At 39.1% G+C, this 18382-nt stretch overlaps 1 protein-coding gene across 1 annotated transcript in view; it reads right to left on the bottom strand.

The window, feature by feature from the left end:
• The window catches only part of col9a2 (procollagen, type IX, alpha 2), a 191754-nt gene that overhangs the window by 13150 nt on the left and 160222 nt on the right, over window positions 1–18382 (bottom strand). Inside the window, exons 7-12 of the mRNA XM_034705240.1 lie at window positions 5618–5961; window positions 4393–4467; window positions 3184–3219; window positions 2992–3054; window positions 532–585; window positions 177–212 (exon numbers count right to left, since the gene is read on the bottom strand). Of these exons, the coding sequence (XP_034561131.1) occupies window positions 177–212; window positions 532–585; window positions 2992–3054; window positions 3184–3219; window positions 4393–4467; window positions 5618–5689 (336 nt within the window). The 5' untranslated portion in view covers window positions 5690–5961. The remainder of the gene's footprint in view (window positions 1–176; window positions 213–531; window positions 586–2991; window positions 3055–3183; window positions 3220–4392; window positions 4468–5617; window positions 5962–18382) is intronic.

Here is an 18382-nt window from a genome sequence, read left to right as displayed (position 1 = left end):
TGATTGTACCCAATTAAATTATTATTGCTCTTTTGCCGCCTACAGTTATATAGTAAGCTAATAAAATAAAATGCAGCAATGGTCCAACCAATGGTTCACTGCCATTCAGGACCCAATAAGTCAAAATTACCCAGTATTTTAATTAACAGTGATGATAATACTTATAATTTACTTACAGGAGGTCCAGGTTCGCCACTCGGTCCAGGTTGGCCCTACAGAGAACAGAAAACAACCAAATTAACAAAGTAGTGATAGTCTATGATCTCCCACAAATTAGTGAGGATCGTTCAGTATCATCAGGGTATTGGAAATAGTGACTCATCCCAACTTTTATACAACCTAGAAACAGACAAAAAGGTGGAACTGGGGCAGGCTTTAAGCCTCCTGCCAGACAGTTACAACACACCTCAAGTGGACACTCAAAGAACTGCAGTTGGTTTTGCACATCTGCATTGGCTTCATTTTTCAACACCAGAGGTTGCTGCTAGATTGTTTCTAAGGGTCTTTTCAGGTAAAGGTGTGGAAACTTACCTTTGGTCCAGGGCTCCCAACAGGTCCTCGATCACCTTTTGCTCCAATCAAACCCTGGAAACAGACACAAAGAAGCATTTCATCAACTGATATACTAAGCGTGTGTACAAGGGGTAAAGGTCAAAAGGCAAATAAGGCAGCAACCACTGTGCCTCCCACAGGATATATTCAACTTGAATTCACCCTACTACAGGGCTAATCACACATTTGATTAAGTCTGACACTGTTCGTCTAAGTAATTAGGAAACAAAACTGAGGTTGAGATTCCAGGCCGGATTAGTGGCTAAATCTCTGAGGAATGCATGTGAGAGAGTGTGCTGGCAATGTAAGCATGTGACCATTGATACTAATTTCTCCTCAAACAAACACTGAAAGATGAACGTTTATCAGAGCATCTGACAACAGAGGAGCTTCACCACAGTTACCATGAGGTGAAACAGATGCTTCACTGCTGCACAGTTTCAAATCATTTGCAACTGCTGTTTTGTTCACAGCAACTCCTCACTGCCTGTGATTCCAAATACTTAGAAGGTTAAATCATCAAGGGATAAGGGGTTTAGCAACGGTGTATTAAACTAATCGTGTAGAGTTTTTTCTGTAAAGAACATTTCTATGGCTGTTGACAATAAACAATATGTATAACTTGACTGTTTATTGCCAAACCCTCAAAGGGACTTTTTGAATGTTTTAATGAGATAAGAATAAAAATTGAGAAATCTAAGTAAAACTTATTGAACATGATTTCATTATAAACCTCAGTGAACATGGAGTTTTGATATACACACACCTGATGTGCAAACTTTAAAATTTAAAAGCCATTTATCTCACATGTAAACATTAAACTGATAAACAAGCATCATAAGATTGAAATCTTACAACAAGCTGGTGCTCAAAGTGGACCTTCAGGATTTTTTGGTCAAGTCTGCATTAATGGTTCTCATTTCTCCCACAACTAACGGTGTTCACTTGTACAGTCCTGCTCATACTGGTGCATCACATTATCAAATAAACACATAAACGTGTTAAACATTGCTCTACAGCACCACTAGCGCCCAAAAGAGCTACAGGTCACCTTTAAAGTACCATCCTCATGATGTTCTAACAAAGTTGTGCCTCATGACCATCAATAGTTTTTCTTACATTGTGTTTATCTTGAAGTAATCATTCTTGGCTCTAAACTAAGGATGTCATCAGTAACTGTATTTTTTTGTGTGTTTGCTGTTGTGTCCCATTCAGCACACCACAGTGTCTTCCTGCTGCTGCTGTGATGGAAAATAAAGATACCGCTGTGCTTTTGAGTGGCACAGTTCATTAAAAAAAAAAACTCCAAGATGGCTCAGTTGACAAGTCAAAAGTATTATGCACTTTGTATCAGATACAATTCAAACACCACCTAAGATCTTGAAATTTACTGAACTACCACCTACGAGCTAATCAAACAGGAGCAGCTAATCATGATATCAGCTAGCAAAAATTATTTCACTTTCACTGTCTTTAAATGTTTCACACCAGCACTGTACATCACTCTTGAGCAGGCAATCCTCTCTTAAAATTGCACCAGACAATGAACTTCGTTCTAACTGTTTGCACCATCCACTGTTCATAAACATGACACTGGGCTCAGTGACTGCTCTGTGTTTTATATTTTACCTTATTTTGCGCCCTTTTACTATTATTTATGTCTATTGTTGCAAACTGTGACCATGGATCAGAGATTTCCTTCGGAAACATTGTATCATACTGTGAACAACCTTCTGCATTGCAACATGACAATAAAGTCTGATTTGATTTGAGTTGATCTGAACTATCACAGACCTGTGGATGAAACTAAATTGAAGAATTTAACTTCAGCGCTTGCTAATGGGTGGCAACTGACTACAGGCCATTTGCCACCCATTAGCAAGTGTAAGCATTATGTTGAAAAACAATAGCTTCACGCATACACAACATGTATGAAACAAAGACAGTAAGCACTGAAAAGTGTAAGTGCTGTCACAATAACCAGGGATCATAGGACACCAGTGAGGACATCAAAATGATCCACTAGTAAGAATTACTTTACATTGTTAATACAGACTTCAAAACTGTTTTAAAATGCAAAATAATTGTTTTTTTAAACTCTAAAATGTGTTTAACTGTTGAAATTCAGCCATTCCATAAACATAATGAATCCTTTTTACACCCCTACTCTAGAAATAATTGTAAACATACTTTTTACTTTTAATAAAAACCTAATGATACATATGTGTCTGTTTTCCTCATAATGTCTTATTAAAGTGCTACTTCCTTGTTTTATTTTATCTTTAACATAATTAAGCAGTTTTCAATTGAAGCTTGACAAACTGTTGGGGAAGTAGTTTTTGATGTCATTTCATGGACATTTTTGAAGCAATTTCTCTCTCTCTCTCTTCATTATTTCTCTTGAACACACCACATTCCCTCATCAGTAGGTTGACTTACATCAATGCCGTTCTCTCCTGGTGCTCCATCAGGACCAGCCTCTCCTGGTTCTCCCTTTTGTCCCTAAAAATGTTTTTGAAACAGCATTAGAAAGGACTCAACTAAGTGAAATAAATAACAAAAACTAATAAATAACTAAACAACAACTAAGGGATTTGTACAAAAAAAAAAAAAATGGCAGTGCAAACTTACTGATGCTCCTGGGGGCCCAGGAGGTCCTTTATCTCCCTGCAGAGACACAAAGGGGCAAGAGTAACACATTTAATTGGTGTTTGTTTATTTAACAAAGTATGGCAACATGGCCTTTTATTAAATCCTCCATGGAACTCATTAATTTGTTCAACCGTGTTTCTCTATCAGTCAGTGACTTTCATTGGTGATCAACCTGCAAGTGCTAACACGTTCTGTGGTTCCTCATGCAGGTTCTCTCAGATTAAACAAGACACCTTTAACACCTGTAAACCCAAATTATCTTGGCTTTTTTGGTGGGAGGTCTTCAGGGTTTCTAAATCTCATGTGACACATTTAGCTACTTCTACAATCAGGTCAGAATATGGAACGGTATATAGTGTGACAAGAACTGCATTGAAGATATTTAATAGAAATAGTATTTTATTGAACTTGGATATTTAATTTTTGTTTGTTCACAAGCTAAACTGTGAAGCTCTCCAAAGAAGCCCTGGAGTACCTACATGTTAAAGTATATCTTTAAAAATAATGGCACTACATTAGTACATGTTGCTAAGAACAGATGACGTCTGAAGATTTTTGACTGTGTTTGGTTCCCCCACCAAATTGACTTTCCCACTTTTCCTGTGGCAGAAACCCAAGAAGTAGTGTAGTAGTGTAGATATAGGAGGAGGGAATCCATCTTCATGTTTGGACCAAGCAACACTGTTAGTTTGCTTTTGTCAATGGTTGGTGATAAAGCCCTAACTAATCCCGGCTGCAACATGGTTGCAATCTACTGCTGAGAATTCATAATGACTCTGTAACTGATCAGCCACAAGGTGAAATTCACAAAAATCAAATTTAGAGGATGCATTTAGAGGATGCATATGATGAAGATGGTTTTAATACAAAAGATGGTCACATCTGATTTTGGCACAAATGTCTCCCACTCTACCCTGTATCCCAGCAGTCTGTGTTTCCAACATACTATATCCAGCCTGTGTGTATTTAACCCTAAAATATCTCAAATGTATCACATTACTGCGACACACACTCAAGACCGGGAGAAGGTCCCTTCTCAAAGACCCCTCTCTCTGCTGGGAACAGAGCTCTTTTGTGCCGTTGTGTTTTCATTTGCAGTGCCCTCTAATGGTGAGACGGAGGTACTGCAGTGTTGGGATTTCTCCAGCACAATGATGCTCTTTGTGACAAACCTGTGCAGATACTCACATCAATGCCATCTGAGCCAGGGGTGCCGGAGGGGCCTGGTGGGCCAGGCTGGCCCTGAGGTCCAGGTGGACCCCTCTGCAACACAGAAGGAAAGAAATTCAAATACTGTCAGTTTAATGTATAACATCAGTTCAAGCCATACATGAAGGAGAATATCCAAAAAGCAAGAATCAAATAATAACATCCAATAAATTAGGAGTTATAACATCATATAGGGTTAATATTTAAAATGTAGATACTTCTATTCTAGGAAAAAAAACATTAATTTACTGTTCTTGTGATGCATGGTAGGCTTGAATGATCTTGGTCAATGTACAGGTTATATCAGCATGTACTGATATCAAATCTTCAATAAATGACGCAAAAAGGAACCAAAATGTATGAAAAACTGGAACCAAAAAGTGTAAAACTGGTGCAGGAGAGGTGTAAAAACAAAGGCCTGAGGAGGAATGTGGAAGGAGGGGTCATGAGACTGGCACTGTTTACCCCCACCACCCCCACCTCAACCCCCTTCTCCTCCTCCATCCCAATGCCTCCTTTGATTTCCTTCAATTTCATTTCAGCGGGTCAGACAGTCCATCATGATAAAACATGTTCTAAATCCCACTTTGAACTGTGTGAAAATAAAACAAAAAAAGTAATCCTCAAGAGTGAAAACTGTGAGTCCATGTTGATAACATGTAGGTGTGTGTTTGAACAGCGGCTTTCACGCTCAGTGGGCAAAGTTTGTGTGTGTGTGTGTGTGTATGTGTGTGTGTGGTTGTCTGTGTGTCAAAGTGCAGTGATTTCCAGATTTCCATTTCTGTCATGGCTGTTCAGTTTGCTGGTAAAAACTTCAAAAAGTCTTAATGCTGTCTCCCAGGTATTGAGAAACCCTTGTCTTCTACAGTAACTCCTCAGTCCAATCTTGACAAGACATAAGAGTCCAAACATGACAAAGATGATAATCCAAGGAAGATAATCCAGTTTCATTTTCTTTCCACAGCAGAAAACCCATTTCAAGCTCATCTTTCATCTACATGCGAGCTATAAACCCAGATGGACACCACAGAGTTTTTCATTCCAACTGCAGCGTTTGGATACCTTCAATCAGCATCAAAACCTATTACACCACCTCAAGACATCCAGCGGCATTTTACCAAGGGCCTTATCCCCCACTGAACCCCCAGAATAAAGCAGCTAATCCTGCACAGAGCAGGTCTCAAGCTCCCCTCTGTCCACTCACCACTTGGGCCAGAGCCAGGCACAGGGTCTGCAGTATCACCCAGGTCTTCAGCAAGGCAGAGAGAGCAGCCATGGTCCCTCTCTCCTCCTGTCCGTCTCTCCTCGGTTCACCAAATCCTCTCTTCTGGCTCCTCTTTCCGCTCCCTTACTCCTTTCTGGGGCCGGCAGGGTGCGGAAAACTGGTGGAGCAGAGCTGTCTGAGAGGCAGGAGCGTAGGGGGGTGGTGGAGGGGGGGATGTGTGCACTGCCCCGAAAAATCCACTCAGGAGGAAGAAGTGAGCTGGGGAGGGGAGGAGGTGGGAGAAGATAGAGATGGAGGTGTAATTCTCCTCTTACAGCCGGCCTCTGAAAGCAAAAGAAAAAAATACTTGTGAAAAACACACACACACACACACACACACACACACACACACACACACACACACACACACACACACACACACACACACACCTAAATATAGTTACACACACAGTTCATCAAGACACCTTGGGGTTTTCACATTTCTCTGAATATGCAATCAACAGGCGCTTTCTGACACTCTGACTGGATGCTTTATGAATAATCAGCAAATTTGGTACAAACTCTAGACCCCATTGGACCAAGCGTGTGTTAAGCTCCTCCCAAAACTACAGGAGGAGGACCAATGAGCGAGACCTGGGTGTAAAGCCAACTGTGCAAAAACACCTAATCCAAGGCCCTTGAGTATGTCTTAACCTTTGCATCAGCTCCTGTGCAAATTTGTCCTGAATTTGTTTTTGTTTTCATGTTTTTTAAATATTTGCCCTGAGATTATCATTTGCAGCGTTGTGTAAATATCTCAAACATTTTCCAGGTGAGTGTAGTAGTGCTCAGAATTGAAAAACCAGATAGTTCCCTTGTGAAAATTACTTGAAAATTAAATGAGTCTGATCATGGAAGGGAAGAAGGAGAAGGGGAAGGAGGAGGAGGAGGGACTGTCTTAAAAAACTCTGTTCATAGCACACTTCTAAGAACAAGTAAAGGGGAGAAAATAAGCAACCTGACCCCCCTTCTTTTAAAATGCCATGCATACTGAGTCATCACTGACATCTAGTGGTCATTTCACTAACAGCAGGTTGGTTCCCACACTAATCCAAAGTGCTCTGTTAAGGCTGAATAAACAATCTCACAAACATGTGAAAAAAGGTGTCATAGTGACCCCTACGGTACAAAAATCACATTACAACAGACACCAGACAGATCATACAACCCCCTGTCCACTAGATGGCAGCAGATACCCATTGATGGACAACATGGTGAAACAGCAGAGCAGCTTGTTGCTATGGAGGCTTTTAAAGCTGCAACTTCTGTGCTGTGCATTAGTTTGCCTCTGGGCTGATTAAGACAGAACTGAGGATGCAGATAGGTTAAACATATTAATAAATTGAGATGTATTGCACACAACAGGGAATCTCAACAGACCACATTATAGAAATTAGGACCAGCTCAGTGTGAGCTCCTGTGCTGCGTTTGTTTTGCACATTATTTTGGAAGCACATTTATCTCACTCTGACTCAGAATTGTTAAAGATTATTTCTGCAGTTTGCACAACAAGTATTAATTGAATTTTGCCAGAAAAAAAAAACTGTTTTATTGTATTTTTTAAAATAGATCCTACTCATTAAATACAATAATTAGAATTGAATGTACAATCAAGTTTTTTTCCCCACTTATTTTCACCAACCTCAACCTCAATTTTGTTCACCATGAATATCAGCACACACAAGGAGTTTAAAGTTGTGGGTTGCATTCTCTGCAGGCACAACACTGAAACAGTGTCTGAAAAGTGCTGCAGTCTTTGGAGGTTTTAACTGGCAGTGAAACACACAGAATTAATGTATATAGAGAAGAATGCAGCTATAGACTTCAGAAAAAGCAATGCATCAGACATGTATAGGTGTTTGAAAGAAACTGTTTGAGCTAATTTGTAATGCTGTAGTTTGTAATGCCACAGTTACAAAGTGTGTTAAGTGTCCTTTGATGAGTTACATTTAATGCTGTAATGTTTTAATGTTTTTTTACACTGCCCCCACCTGGTCATTTAGTAGCATTAGCATATAAAGATTGAATTTCCTTCGGTGCTAATCAAGTGTTGTGGAGTTACACTGCCGCTGCTGTTCCTAAAAAAACATTATCTCCTGCATTGTTGACGGGACACTATTTTTCAATAAGTATAATGTTTTTAATTTTTTAAAATGTCATTAGCAAAAGCCGAACAAAACCTGTTTGTTTGAAATCGTTTTAAGTTAGTCAATTTAAAGATAGCAGAGCTGTTAGCATGTAGCTAGCAGTGTGACTAAGCATATTTCATTTGTAACCTTGCAGTCCTGTATTGTACTTTATTGTTTGTACTTTTTAACTCTTTGTTCAATTTAATCTTTATTGGAGTTATACAAAGTAACAAATTATTCAATACTTGTCAAGAAAAGTTAGACGTTGTGCTTTTTGGAGGATTTACAATTGCTAACTAGCTGCCAAGCTTTAAATGTAAGCATTGTCATGTAGTAGGCTGCGTTAAGCATTGTCAGGGTTCTGTCCCTCATCTTCATGATCATGCTGTAAATACAATCAGGTTGATCCTGTTCTAAAAGACCTGTGCTTTAGTAATTGTAATCAAAAAGAGCACATCAATTGGCATTTTGAGCCACATGTCAGCACTGTAAAGTCTTCAAATTCATTATGCCTGCTGAAGCCTTCACCTTGATGTTACTTCTGCTGCAAGTATTTTCAAAGTTGGCCCTGTCAGCAGGTAGTGCGAATCCAAGTGACAAAGTAGCGTCTTCTTGGAAATCTTATGAGTCACTTCCTGCAGGCGGTTTAAAATTGCAACATCAAGGAAGAGCTTGGTTAGGACCCCATTAGTCCTTTAAAGCAATTTAATGTAAGATGTGAGCTGATGTAAGAGAGATAAAAAGCCTGAGTGGGTTTTAGAGCTTTATGTTGGAGGAGACAGGCTAACTGTCTACAACTGTGTTCTGTCTTTTTGCTAAGCTAACTGGCTGGAGCTTGGCTCTGTAGTTTCACACAAAAAAAGACAAATACAAGCATTTTAAATCCTTCCATTTTGCTCCTGGCAGAGAAACAAGTAATTTCCCAAATGTTGAAAACTGCCTTTAGACAGTTCTATCAGGTCACATTCAGTGAATAAATAGTCTTTCAGGTAGCTGTCAGGCACATGTCTGCTGAGCCTGGCTTACTAGTGCTGCTGCAAGGAACTGCCACAGTGCACTGATCTTGTTTGATTTAGCATTTTCACATCAAAATCCCAGACTTAAAACCGTATGATAAAATGTGAGCACACAAGCGAACTGAATTCCAGAAAATTGAGAGATCAAATGCATGGAAATCCTTCTATATACAAAAACCTGCTGTTCTGATCTTCTCACGGGTGAAAGCTGAAAGGAGTCGTCATCTAGTTGTTGTCTTTCTCATTATAAATGATTCCCCAGCCTCCTCAAACTCTGAAAAACAGACAAGGAAAACATTGGCCTCTCCCCATTCCCCCAGAATCCTTCTCACTCTGCCTCTTTCTCCCTGCTCATGTTTAAAATGTCACGGGAATAAGACTTTTGTTTTTTCTAAATGAAAGCAATCATCTTGTTTCACGACTGGTTAGCATACTTATCATAGCTTAGTGACAGATAAATTGGGTAAAACCAAAAGTCAATCCACCCATACCTTATATACCCGCTCAGTTAACACAAGGCCTCCTAACAAAAGCACAAAAGAGAACACAGTGTGCGCACACATGCATGCTCATGCATTTAAGTAGTGCCTAGTTGAAATATTATGAGTGACCAGGGAGGTTTTTGGTTCTGTGCTGGTATTCAGTCTCTCTGCTCTCACTTTTCCTGAGAAAGATCTGTTTCACACACAGGCTCTCACTGCAATAAGACGCCTCAGAGTAAAGGGAGAATGGAAGTCATCATTTCATGAAAGACAGGAGGACACATAAAAACACCCCGACCCCATGATGATGACAGACAAGCTAAATATTATTCTAGAGTGCAGGTGTGAGGAGTAGCGGCAAAGTGATAACAGAGGTCATTAACAGCTCAGCGGGGTCTGGGGCCAACCCAAAGGCTTGCACTGTCAGGCCTTCCAGTCATAGCAGAGGAAGGAGAGACACGCACCAAAGGCCGATGATATACAGGCTGAGAATATAGGTCTGTTGGAATGAAACATATTCATTAGGGTGTTTTGTGGTCAGTCTCTGTGTGTGAAAATCTCACTCTTCAGCCTGATATTTAAGCTTCTTTGACATGTAAGATGATTGGGAAATTGAGCAGTTGCAGACGCTTTCTGGTGGGATTTGTACAGTGGCCCACAAGGGTCAACTGGCTGCAAAAGTGTAATAGATTCATTGAGAGAAAGAAGCCGCAAATTCTGAAAGAAAGCATGTTCAAAACCAACTGCACATGTCAAAAATAAACACCACAAACCATCTTATAATGAATGAGTTTGCTGCAGAAAGCCAAAACAAATACACTGACAGCAAACATGCAGCAAATAAATACACGATGCTAAGCATAAACACAAAACTTTAGAAAGAAATGTAACAGAAAACATCAGAATAAAAGTGCTCCAGGCTTGTGGGAGGCACTAGGTCGTATATTTGCCTGGGCTCATTCTGGGTGTTTTTGGATTTGTCATGTCCTGTAATTTGCAGCTCAATTCTCTGCAATGTGATTTTTTGGGTGCTTCAAATACCAAAAAAACCCCAAAAAGATGGCAACATGGCAACTGCCCAAGATTGAAGCCAAAAACAATTTAGAGCTCCCTCTTCTGGCTGGTTTTCGTATGGGTTGTAAAGCCTGCCACCTTAATGTTGACAGAGGTGACATGGGTTAAGTTATGAAGTTAAGGCTTGCTTACCTCAATATAAGCAATGATTTATTGCTGTACTGCTAAAATCCATCTGTTTTATTGCTTTCATTCTGTTTGATTTGAGTATATTCTTGTTGACCTTTTGCTTTGAATTTTGTCCTTACATTATTAAAATGTTCTAAACTTCTCTCTGTCTTGTTCAATGTTTATTTTGTCAATCTGCTGAATTTCTGCCATGATTTGTTTTTTTCAAGTAAGTTAAGTTTCTATATGTTTTTTCATCCTATAAAAATGCTTTGAATGATAGCTCGGTTGGCAAATGCAACTCTCCTGACTATGTGCACCACAGAGACAGCTAGCAATTTGTGTCTCCCATCTTCCATAGCTGCGGTAGAAATTCAGTGTCTGCTGCCTGCCTGCTGACTGTTACATCAGCAGGTATAGAGTTGGATATGAGATATTAGAGACCCACTGATGAATTGATGATATTGGCATTATTAAGATTTGACACATTAAACTTTGATTACAGCTACAGCCTGTGTAGATGACGGAGAGATATAAAAAACTTGACAATCTGCCACATATTTATAATGAAATGCAATATAAAATGATTCTATGGTACTGGTTATGTTAATCAGTTAACAGCTGCATTTTATCATTACAGACAACATATTTATGTATACACTGTCTGTTTATAGATATTCATTTAGTACATATTTTCTAATTTTGTGCTAATGCAGCTGTTCTGTAATGATAGCATGCAGCTCTAAATTAATTAACTTGCTAGCTTTTGGTCAGCAGAGGTGGCAGGTTCACCAGTTGATCCCTACCACACAGACTTGAGCACCATTTTCAGAGTATTTTGGCTTTGCTTCCATACAATAGAAGGAGGTTGTCAGTCTCCTTCTACAGTGCAGTGGTGCAACACTTTCAAGGGTGTGTGCACATGTGCGTGGCATCAAGAAAGATAAACGTTCACACATGACACTAGACTTCCTCACCTCTTTGTTCGCTGACTTCAATCCGAGACGACAAGTACAGATCTTTTTCCAGCTTTTGCACCTCCCCCCAGCAAAACCACTTTTAAAAGAACCCAACTTGAAGTGCATTCATAATGTCAGAGAGTCATATTAGGCTTCTTGTGAGTCTGCTACCTGATTTGAACCTGATGTAGTGGCGAGCCCCAGCTGTACAGTGAGAACTGGCCCTGAGTCACAGGCTGACAAAGCGACGGCTGCTCCGGAGATGAGAAAACACAGTGTTTAGCAGCTGCTGACCCCAGTCTGAGCTCGGTGAGGTGTTTCTAGGCAACAAAGCATGGCACAAATCACATGTCTGACTCAAGCCCAGAGCTTCACTCCACTACTACTGTAGATAAGAGATGAGGAGTAGAGGAAGCAGATTGTTACCATCGCTTTAATGTGTTTGGCTAATATAAACACATATTTCATTTCCTGACGTTATTATGGTAGCTACAGTAGACACACTCTTGCAGTTGTGTCCTCCACAAAGTTTTCCCAGCCTCCCTTCAATTTGATTTAACTTCTCAGGCGATGAAATGCTGTTTTCAGCAAACAGAATTGTCGAAACATATTGGCCTGTGGAGGTGGTCTGGCATGAAGCTATATGGTCTTTAAATCCTATTTTAAGCTCTAAGTGTGAGCTTGCCAAACTTCAAACATCATCAATAACAAACAGTAAATCCAAGTTATCACAATGTGTTGCAGATGTAAACTGGAAGCAGGCAGATTATGTCGAAGTATGTTCTTAGGCTGATTTTAGGGATTATGCTGCCACATGTGATACACATTTTCAGCTGCTGCACGCTAATGTGTATTGAAGGAATCTTTGATATTTTTAGGAAAACACTCTCTCGCTTTACTGCCAGCAATTAGATGAGAAGAAGGATACCAGTCTCAAGTTTGTATGCCAAATATGCAGCAAGAGCCAGTGGGGGGTTATCTTAGCTTAAGCGCTGAGAACAGAAGGAAAACGTTGGCCTTGCTTGATAATACCAGCCATCAACACTCATAAGTCTTGTGTTTTATTTTCTAAATGAAGATTGTTCTTCTTCCTTTCTTTCTTTCTTTCTTTCTTTCTCTCTTTTAAAATATATAACCATAACAAGGCTTGGCTTGGATTCCTCCTTCGTCTAGTGTCTTGGCCAAGCTAACTGCTTAGCCGTAGCTTCACATTTCATAGAGGCAGGTATTATTGATATTTGTAGATTTCCTCTGTATTTATATTGCACGCCAATTAAAAATAATTATTGTCAAGTTAGGTTTTATCCTGGAAAAAGTTTGAGAAATGTGACTTTAAGCCAAGCATGTTGGAAAAAACCACTTCCCATTCCTAATAAATCCACAACAGCACAAAAATGACCCATATCATTGATCTTGATTCAGAATCTGCGATGAAGTATCAGGCAGTTTCTTTTCCATTCAGTACCAGTAAGCTTACCTTAACTCCTCTCAGCCCTGCTCAAGCATGACAGAGCACTGACAACCCGCTGGTTCCCGTCTACACTGTTCTCCACACCCAGCCAAGAACAAGTCAGGGGATATGAAATGTACCCTCCTCCTGAAAACTTACTGAAGAATGTTGTGTTACTCTTGTCAGCCATGCAGCATGGAAACTGTCAATGCACTGATGGAATGCAAAATAAATGATAATAAATACAGAATGAGGTGAACCCAAAATGAGCCACGACAACTGAACAATGGGGGGAAAAGAGGCCAGCCTTTTGCCAACGGATTATCCAAAATAATTAAGTATAAAAGGACACAGGACTTAGCTTGATCGGCTCAGTTTTTGTATTCAAAGTAAGATGGCTGTCTTCAGTTTGTATATGTGACAGATGAGATTTCCAGTCTTTAAAACTGGCGATACTCATCAAAGCTACACCTAATTAATCAATCACTGCTAGCAAAGATAAATGTGATGTTACTGTGCTGAAGTGGTGCCAATGCACATCAGGAGGCAGGATGATTTCATGCAACAATGCTGCAATCATCCTTGTGTCCTGCATTTAGGCTTCGAGGAGGTCTTTGTACTGTCAGTAGGCATGTTTTTTTACGAGGGTATGTTATGATTCACAGTCTCTTCATCATTCTTACAAGTATGCACAAAGACACACTTTAAAGATACAATCAGTGCAGGGATAACTTTCATAAATTTTAAAAGGCAACTAGAACACACAAACCCAGATCCATAAAATGTTAGGACGCTGCGTGAAATGTTGATTAAACAGATTTTTAATAGTCTATAAATCATTCAAACCCTATATTTAGTTGAAAATGGTGCAAAAACAGCATAACAAATGTTGAAACTGAAACATTTAGTTGTTTTATGACAAAACACTTGCTCATTTTTAAATGTGATGACAGCAACACTTTTCAAAATAGTTCTGAGAGGGGCACGAGAAGCACAAGAGATGGAAAATTATATAAATAATAATAATTGATAGGACTAATATAGCCCTTTTCTGGGTACTCAAAGACGCTTTACATAAAATGTGAAAAAATTAATTAAAAATAAGTAAAACAAAACAAAGACAGAGGTGGGGAGGGAGTAGAGGTTATGTGTTGTAGGCTTTTTTTGAACAGGAAGGTCTTGAGGTGGTTTTTAAATGAGAGAAGAGAGTCAGAGTTGCAGATGTTTGGTGGGGAGAGAGTTCCAGGGAGTTGCGTCAGTGATGTCCCCCAAGGTGTGGTAACTGGTCTTGGTGATAGGGGAACGTTTGATAGTTTAGTTTATTATTATTCATCGTGTAATGCATTGAAAAGGTGCCCAGCCAGTACAGACTTACAAGACACTATAAAACAAAACAAAATAGGAGCAACAACATGAGAAGGAAAAATAAAAAGAAGTGAGCAGTTAAAATACTGCACATGTCCAGCAGTGACCTAAAGTAATTAAGAAACAGACATTTGACATATTTGATAATAAGAACTGTTGATGTAACAATAGATTTATTTAACTATCTTTTTATTCACATTTTTTTCATTTCCATAGCCTGCAACTTTTTTGTTTTGATAGTGTCACTGCCCTCATCAGCCTCATTTCCAGCTATTTTTAGTATGAAACACAGGTCAACTGCCTCCTGAGCACTAAGAAACAGACATTTAGTTACTATGTTCTGTCTATCTATCGCAGACTTACAGCTTTCGTTCCTGAGACTCTGAAGAGTAGTTGGTTGAGACCAAAACAGACTTAGAAGGTGACTTGAATTTATCTCGTCAGCATAAATCATCTCCAAATGAATGCTAACGTTACTGAATTACTGTAGGATGGGTAAAAAAAGCGGTTCCATTCCAATTTTATCATTATGCTTGTTGAGGAGTACTTCCCCCAAGTGGTCAAAAATTGCTTAATGCAGCTTTAAAACAGTGAGGACCAATTTACTAAAGGACTACACATCTTTACAGTGGCTTAACAAGTGCAACTGGAACAGAAAGAAATGCAAGTTATAAAAGCACATGCAAATGATTAGATGCACCCTAAACTACACCGCACATTGAGCAGCATTCATGTGCTAGAGTGATCTTTGCCAAAATTGAAGTCAGGTGTTAAAGCATACATTGACACAAATTCTGTCTACAGGAACCTCAAAACAGCCAATTTGGAAACATCAGTATTGGTAGCCACACATTAAAGTGGAACAGTTACTGCCTTCAGAGATTTGCTGCTGACAGTGGCTCGCTTTTTAAAGGGGCAGTATGCTCAGACTGATCATGAAAATGATCAGTGACTCAACGTAGTGTGACTTTAGAAACATATGGTATATTTAATAAATAACAGTCTTCAACTTGTGTTTCTCTCTCTTCTTGTCCTTATCATAATCATTGTATAATCATTACCAAAGGTTGAATCAATCAGCGACTGGTGGAGGCTCAATCCTGGAACATATGGGTACGTTTGTTGCACAGATGTGTTGAGACAGTTTGCTGCTGTTACACAGAACGGGGACTTGAGTGTTATACATCATCTGGAAGTGCTGCTCTCTCAGGCTCACTGCAGGGAGGTAGCTAGGTTATAAGTGGGGAAACTTGAATGACACCAGCTGTGTCAGGGTTAACAATAACCCAGAATAAAAAATCCCCCCTCTTCTCCCAGCATTGAAAAGGATAAGTTTTTCAGTGTGAGCACCCAGAAAGAGAGTTTGAGGTGCATATAGCTCCTCCGTGCAAAACTGCTCAGAGCTGAAGAATCATATTGGGGTAGTTGCACTTGAGACATGGAGACAGGGGATAAAGCTGCACAATTGTTGGAGTGTTTGTGCCACACATGAGAGAGGAATTAATTTCCTATGACTTTGAAACTGTTCTAAAATAAGCGTTTATTTTTATCAGTGCTTGACAGCTAACACACATAACATACCTTGAGGATAATGTATCTGTAGAGCATAAGCTTAAGAGGCAATTTCTGCATTAGGGGTTTGAAACATGGAGTTGTTAAATAGTGAAAACGTACAATTATTACTGCATGACATCTGGATTGCAAGCACTAATGGATTGTTAACAACAGTACATTTAAACTGTTGAAGAGAACTGTAATTAAATCGCCTGCTGTGACATTCCCACATCAGCTTTGATTAAACCGAACAGGCAGAGCATGATTCATTTTCACAAGTGGAAGGAGCAGGATCTTGTTAATATTTATCCAGCTATCCTATCTTTTTTTATATAAATACACTGTAAATGATGTGTAATCAATCAAGTGCCACAGTACAATTCTACAAAATTGAAAGACGTTTAACATCAGCTTCAGTCTGTAGTAAGAACTAAGCTCAAGAGGACAAAAAAAAAGAATCATCACACCATCAAAGGAAACTTTTAAACCTTGGCATGTAACTCTGATGCCTTTAAGCCAGGACTCTCTGTACTGTATAGACCTCTGAGGAATCACTTCCAACAATCACAATACCAAACATGTTTACTCTAGCAAGGATTGACTAGTGCACTTATTATATTTCAAATACATTTTAAAGATGCACCTTGACATATTTGTTTATGTTGTCTATACATTGAAAGACTATGTTTATGTGTAATTTGGGGCTTGTTGCACCACTTTTACAAAGACGTTCAAATTCATTTTGAATTTTGGTTCTACAGTCTGAAATTTCACAGCTCCTTTCTGCTTGACATCTTTTATCAACCTCATTTATCGCCTTAGCTGTACAGTGTACAATTTTATTGATGGACCGCATATGGAATAATTTGAGCCTAGCTTAATCTTAAACAAGTTAATTGAGACCAAACCAAGCTGAAAGAAGAGTTAATGGAGTTGTGTTGGCCAGCTGCAGATACAACTGCAAATAAATGCAAATAATGTGCAATGACAAACCACAAACCACAAACCATCACATACTCAGTATGAACATTATGTACTGCACACTGCATACTAACTTGATGGCTGGTAGGTTGTTAAAACATACTTAAGGTAAATGGTAAATTGACTTGTACTTGTATAACACTTTTCTAGTCTCTCTGTTTATTCAAAGGGCTTTTACACTACTTGTCACATTCACCCATTCACACAACATTCACTAACTGATGGCAGAGGCTGTTATAGCAAGGGACCATTATAAGCTAATCTTGTCACACCTGTGACCATGTCCCCGCGAGCAATTTGGGGTTCAGCGTTTTGCCCAAGGACGCTTAAGCATGTACTGCAGGAACTGGGATCGAACCACCAACCTTCCGATTGAGAGATGACAGACTCTACCACTGAGCCAAAGCATTTCCTCTCCATATCATATGGCTTCATTAGTCATGTATAGTTCCAGTCTGAGCAACAATGACTAAGCTAGCATGCTCATTGGGCCATTTGTAAAATTCAAAAACAATATACAAATGTTTATGGTAAACAGCTATGTAAATTAAATCATTAATTCAACCATCCAAGAAGTGTATTACTTATATTTGTAAACCACTGGTTGCTGGCTGGCAAGCTTCAATATTCTTATATTGTTATGGTATTGTTATGTATTTTGGGGAGCTGTAATGCATATTTTGGGAGTTAAGTATCACCGGTGAATTTTCATACAAATTTCTTGCCAATCTAGCATACATCAGAGGATTTCTCTCCTACACAAAATTGCATACCATGATCACAATGTGCTACTAACTAAATATGACGCAATACTTAATGTCGATATTCAGATAGTATGTTGTTTTGGAAACAGCCCATATCTGAGACTGAAGCAGAAGTTCACTAACATGCTAGAGTTTTCCCAAAGTAGGTCAAGTTGTGCAGCTTTCTGCTGCTCCCAATAGCCCAATCAATACACACATGAGGAATTCTTAGTTTACACAGTTCATAATGCAAAGCTTCTGTGAGGAACTTTCATGTTATATCAAATTTTGAGACTCCTCTTGAAAAAGATTGATCTCTTTAGTGTTAGTTTCCTGTACGTGTGTGAGTAATGTTTTCTGAATAGAAATCTCTTTATCTTTTCTTTTCAATGTCTAACGTATGATTTAGAATGAATATTTGGCATGGGAAGAATTAAAAAAGGCTTTTTCCACAGCATGTTGTTGATAGCCTTGTCTGACACCTAACTCTTGGCTGAGATTACAGGCGTATAAAATAACTGAAATAATCAGTCTTCTCTCTGATGGTCTTGTTTGTTTTTGTAGGCAGAGATATCAGTATTTACTTCAGTCTGTGTGATTATCAGTGAAAAAAAATCCTCACAGGAGCTCTAAGAGTAAAACATGAATGACATGTGTGCATGGAACTATCTATTGCCTTGCTGGATGCTGAACTTTTCACATCACTTGCACCTGGCTATTTTTAGATTTTGTAGTTCTGAAAAAGTCAGTTCTGTTTTATAGATCATCCTGTTTTTTAGGTTTTTCTTCTTTAGCTGCCAGGAACCACTAGAATCAGATCAAATAAACTTGTCCGCCTACATGT

The sequence above is a fragment of the Notolabrus celidotus genome, chromosome 16, assembly GCF_009762535.1.
Source record: "Notolabrus celidotus isolate fNotCel1 chromosome 16, fNotCel1.pri, whole genome shotgun sequence".
Classification (NCBI taxonomy): domain Eukaryota; kingdom Metazoa; phylum Chordata; class Actinopteri; order Labriformes; family Labridae; genus Notolabrus; species Notolabrus celidotus.
This window is presented reverse-complemented; position numbering and strand designations above follow the sequence as displayed.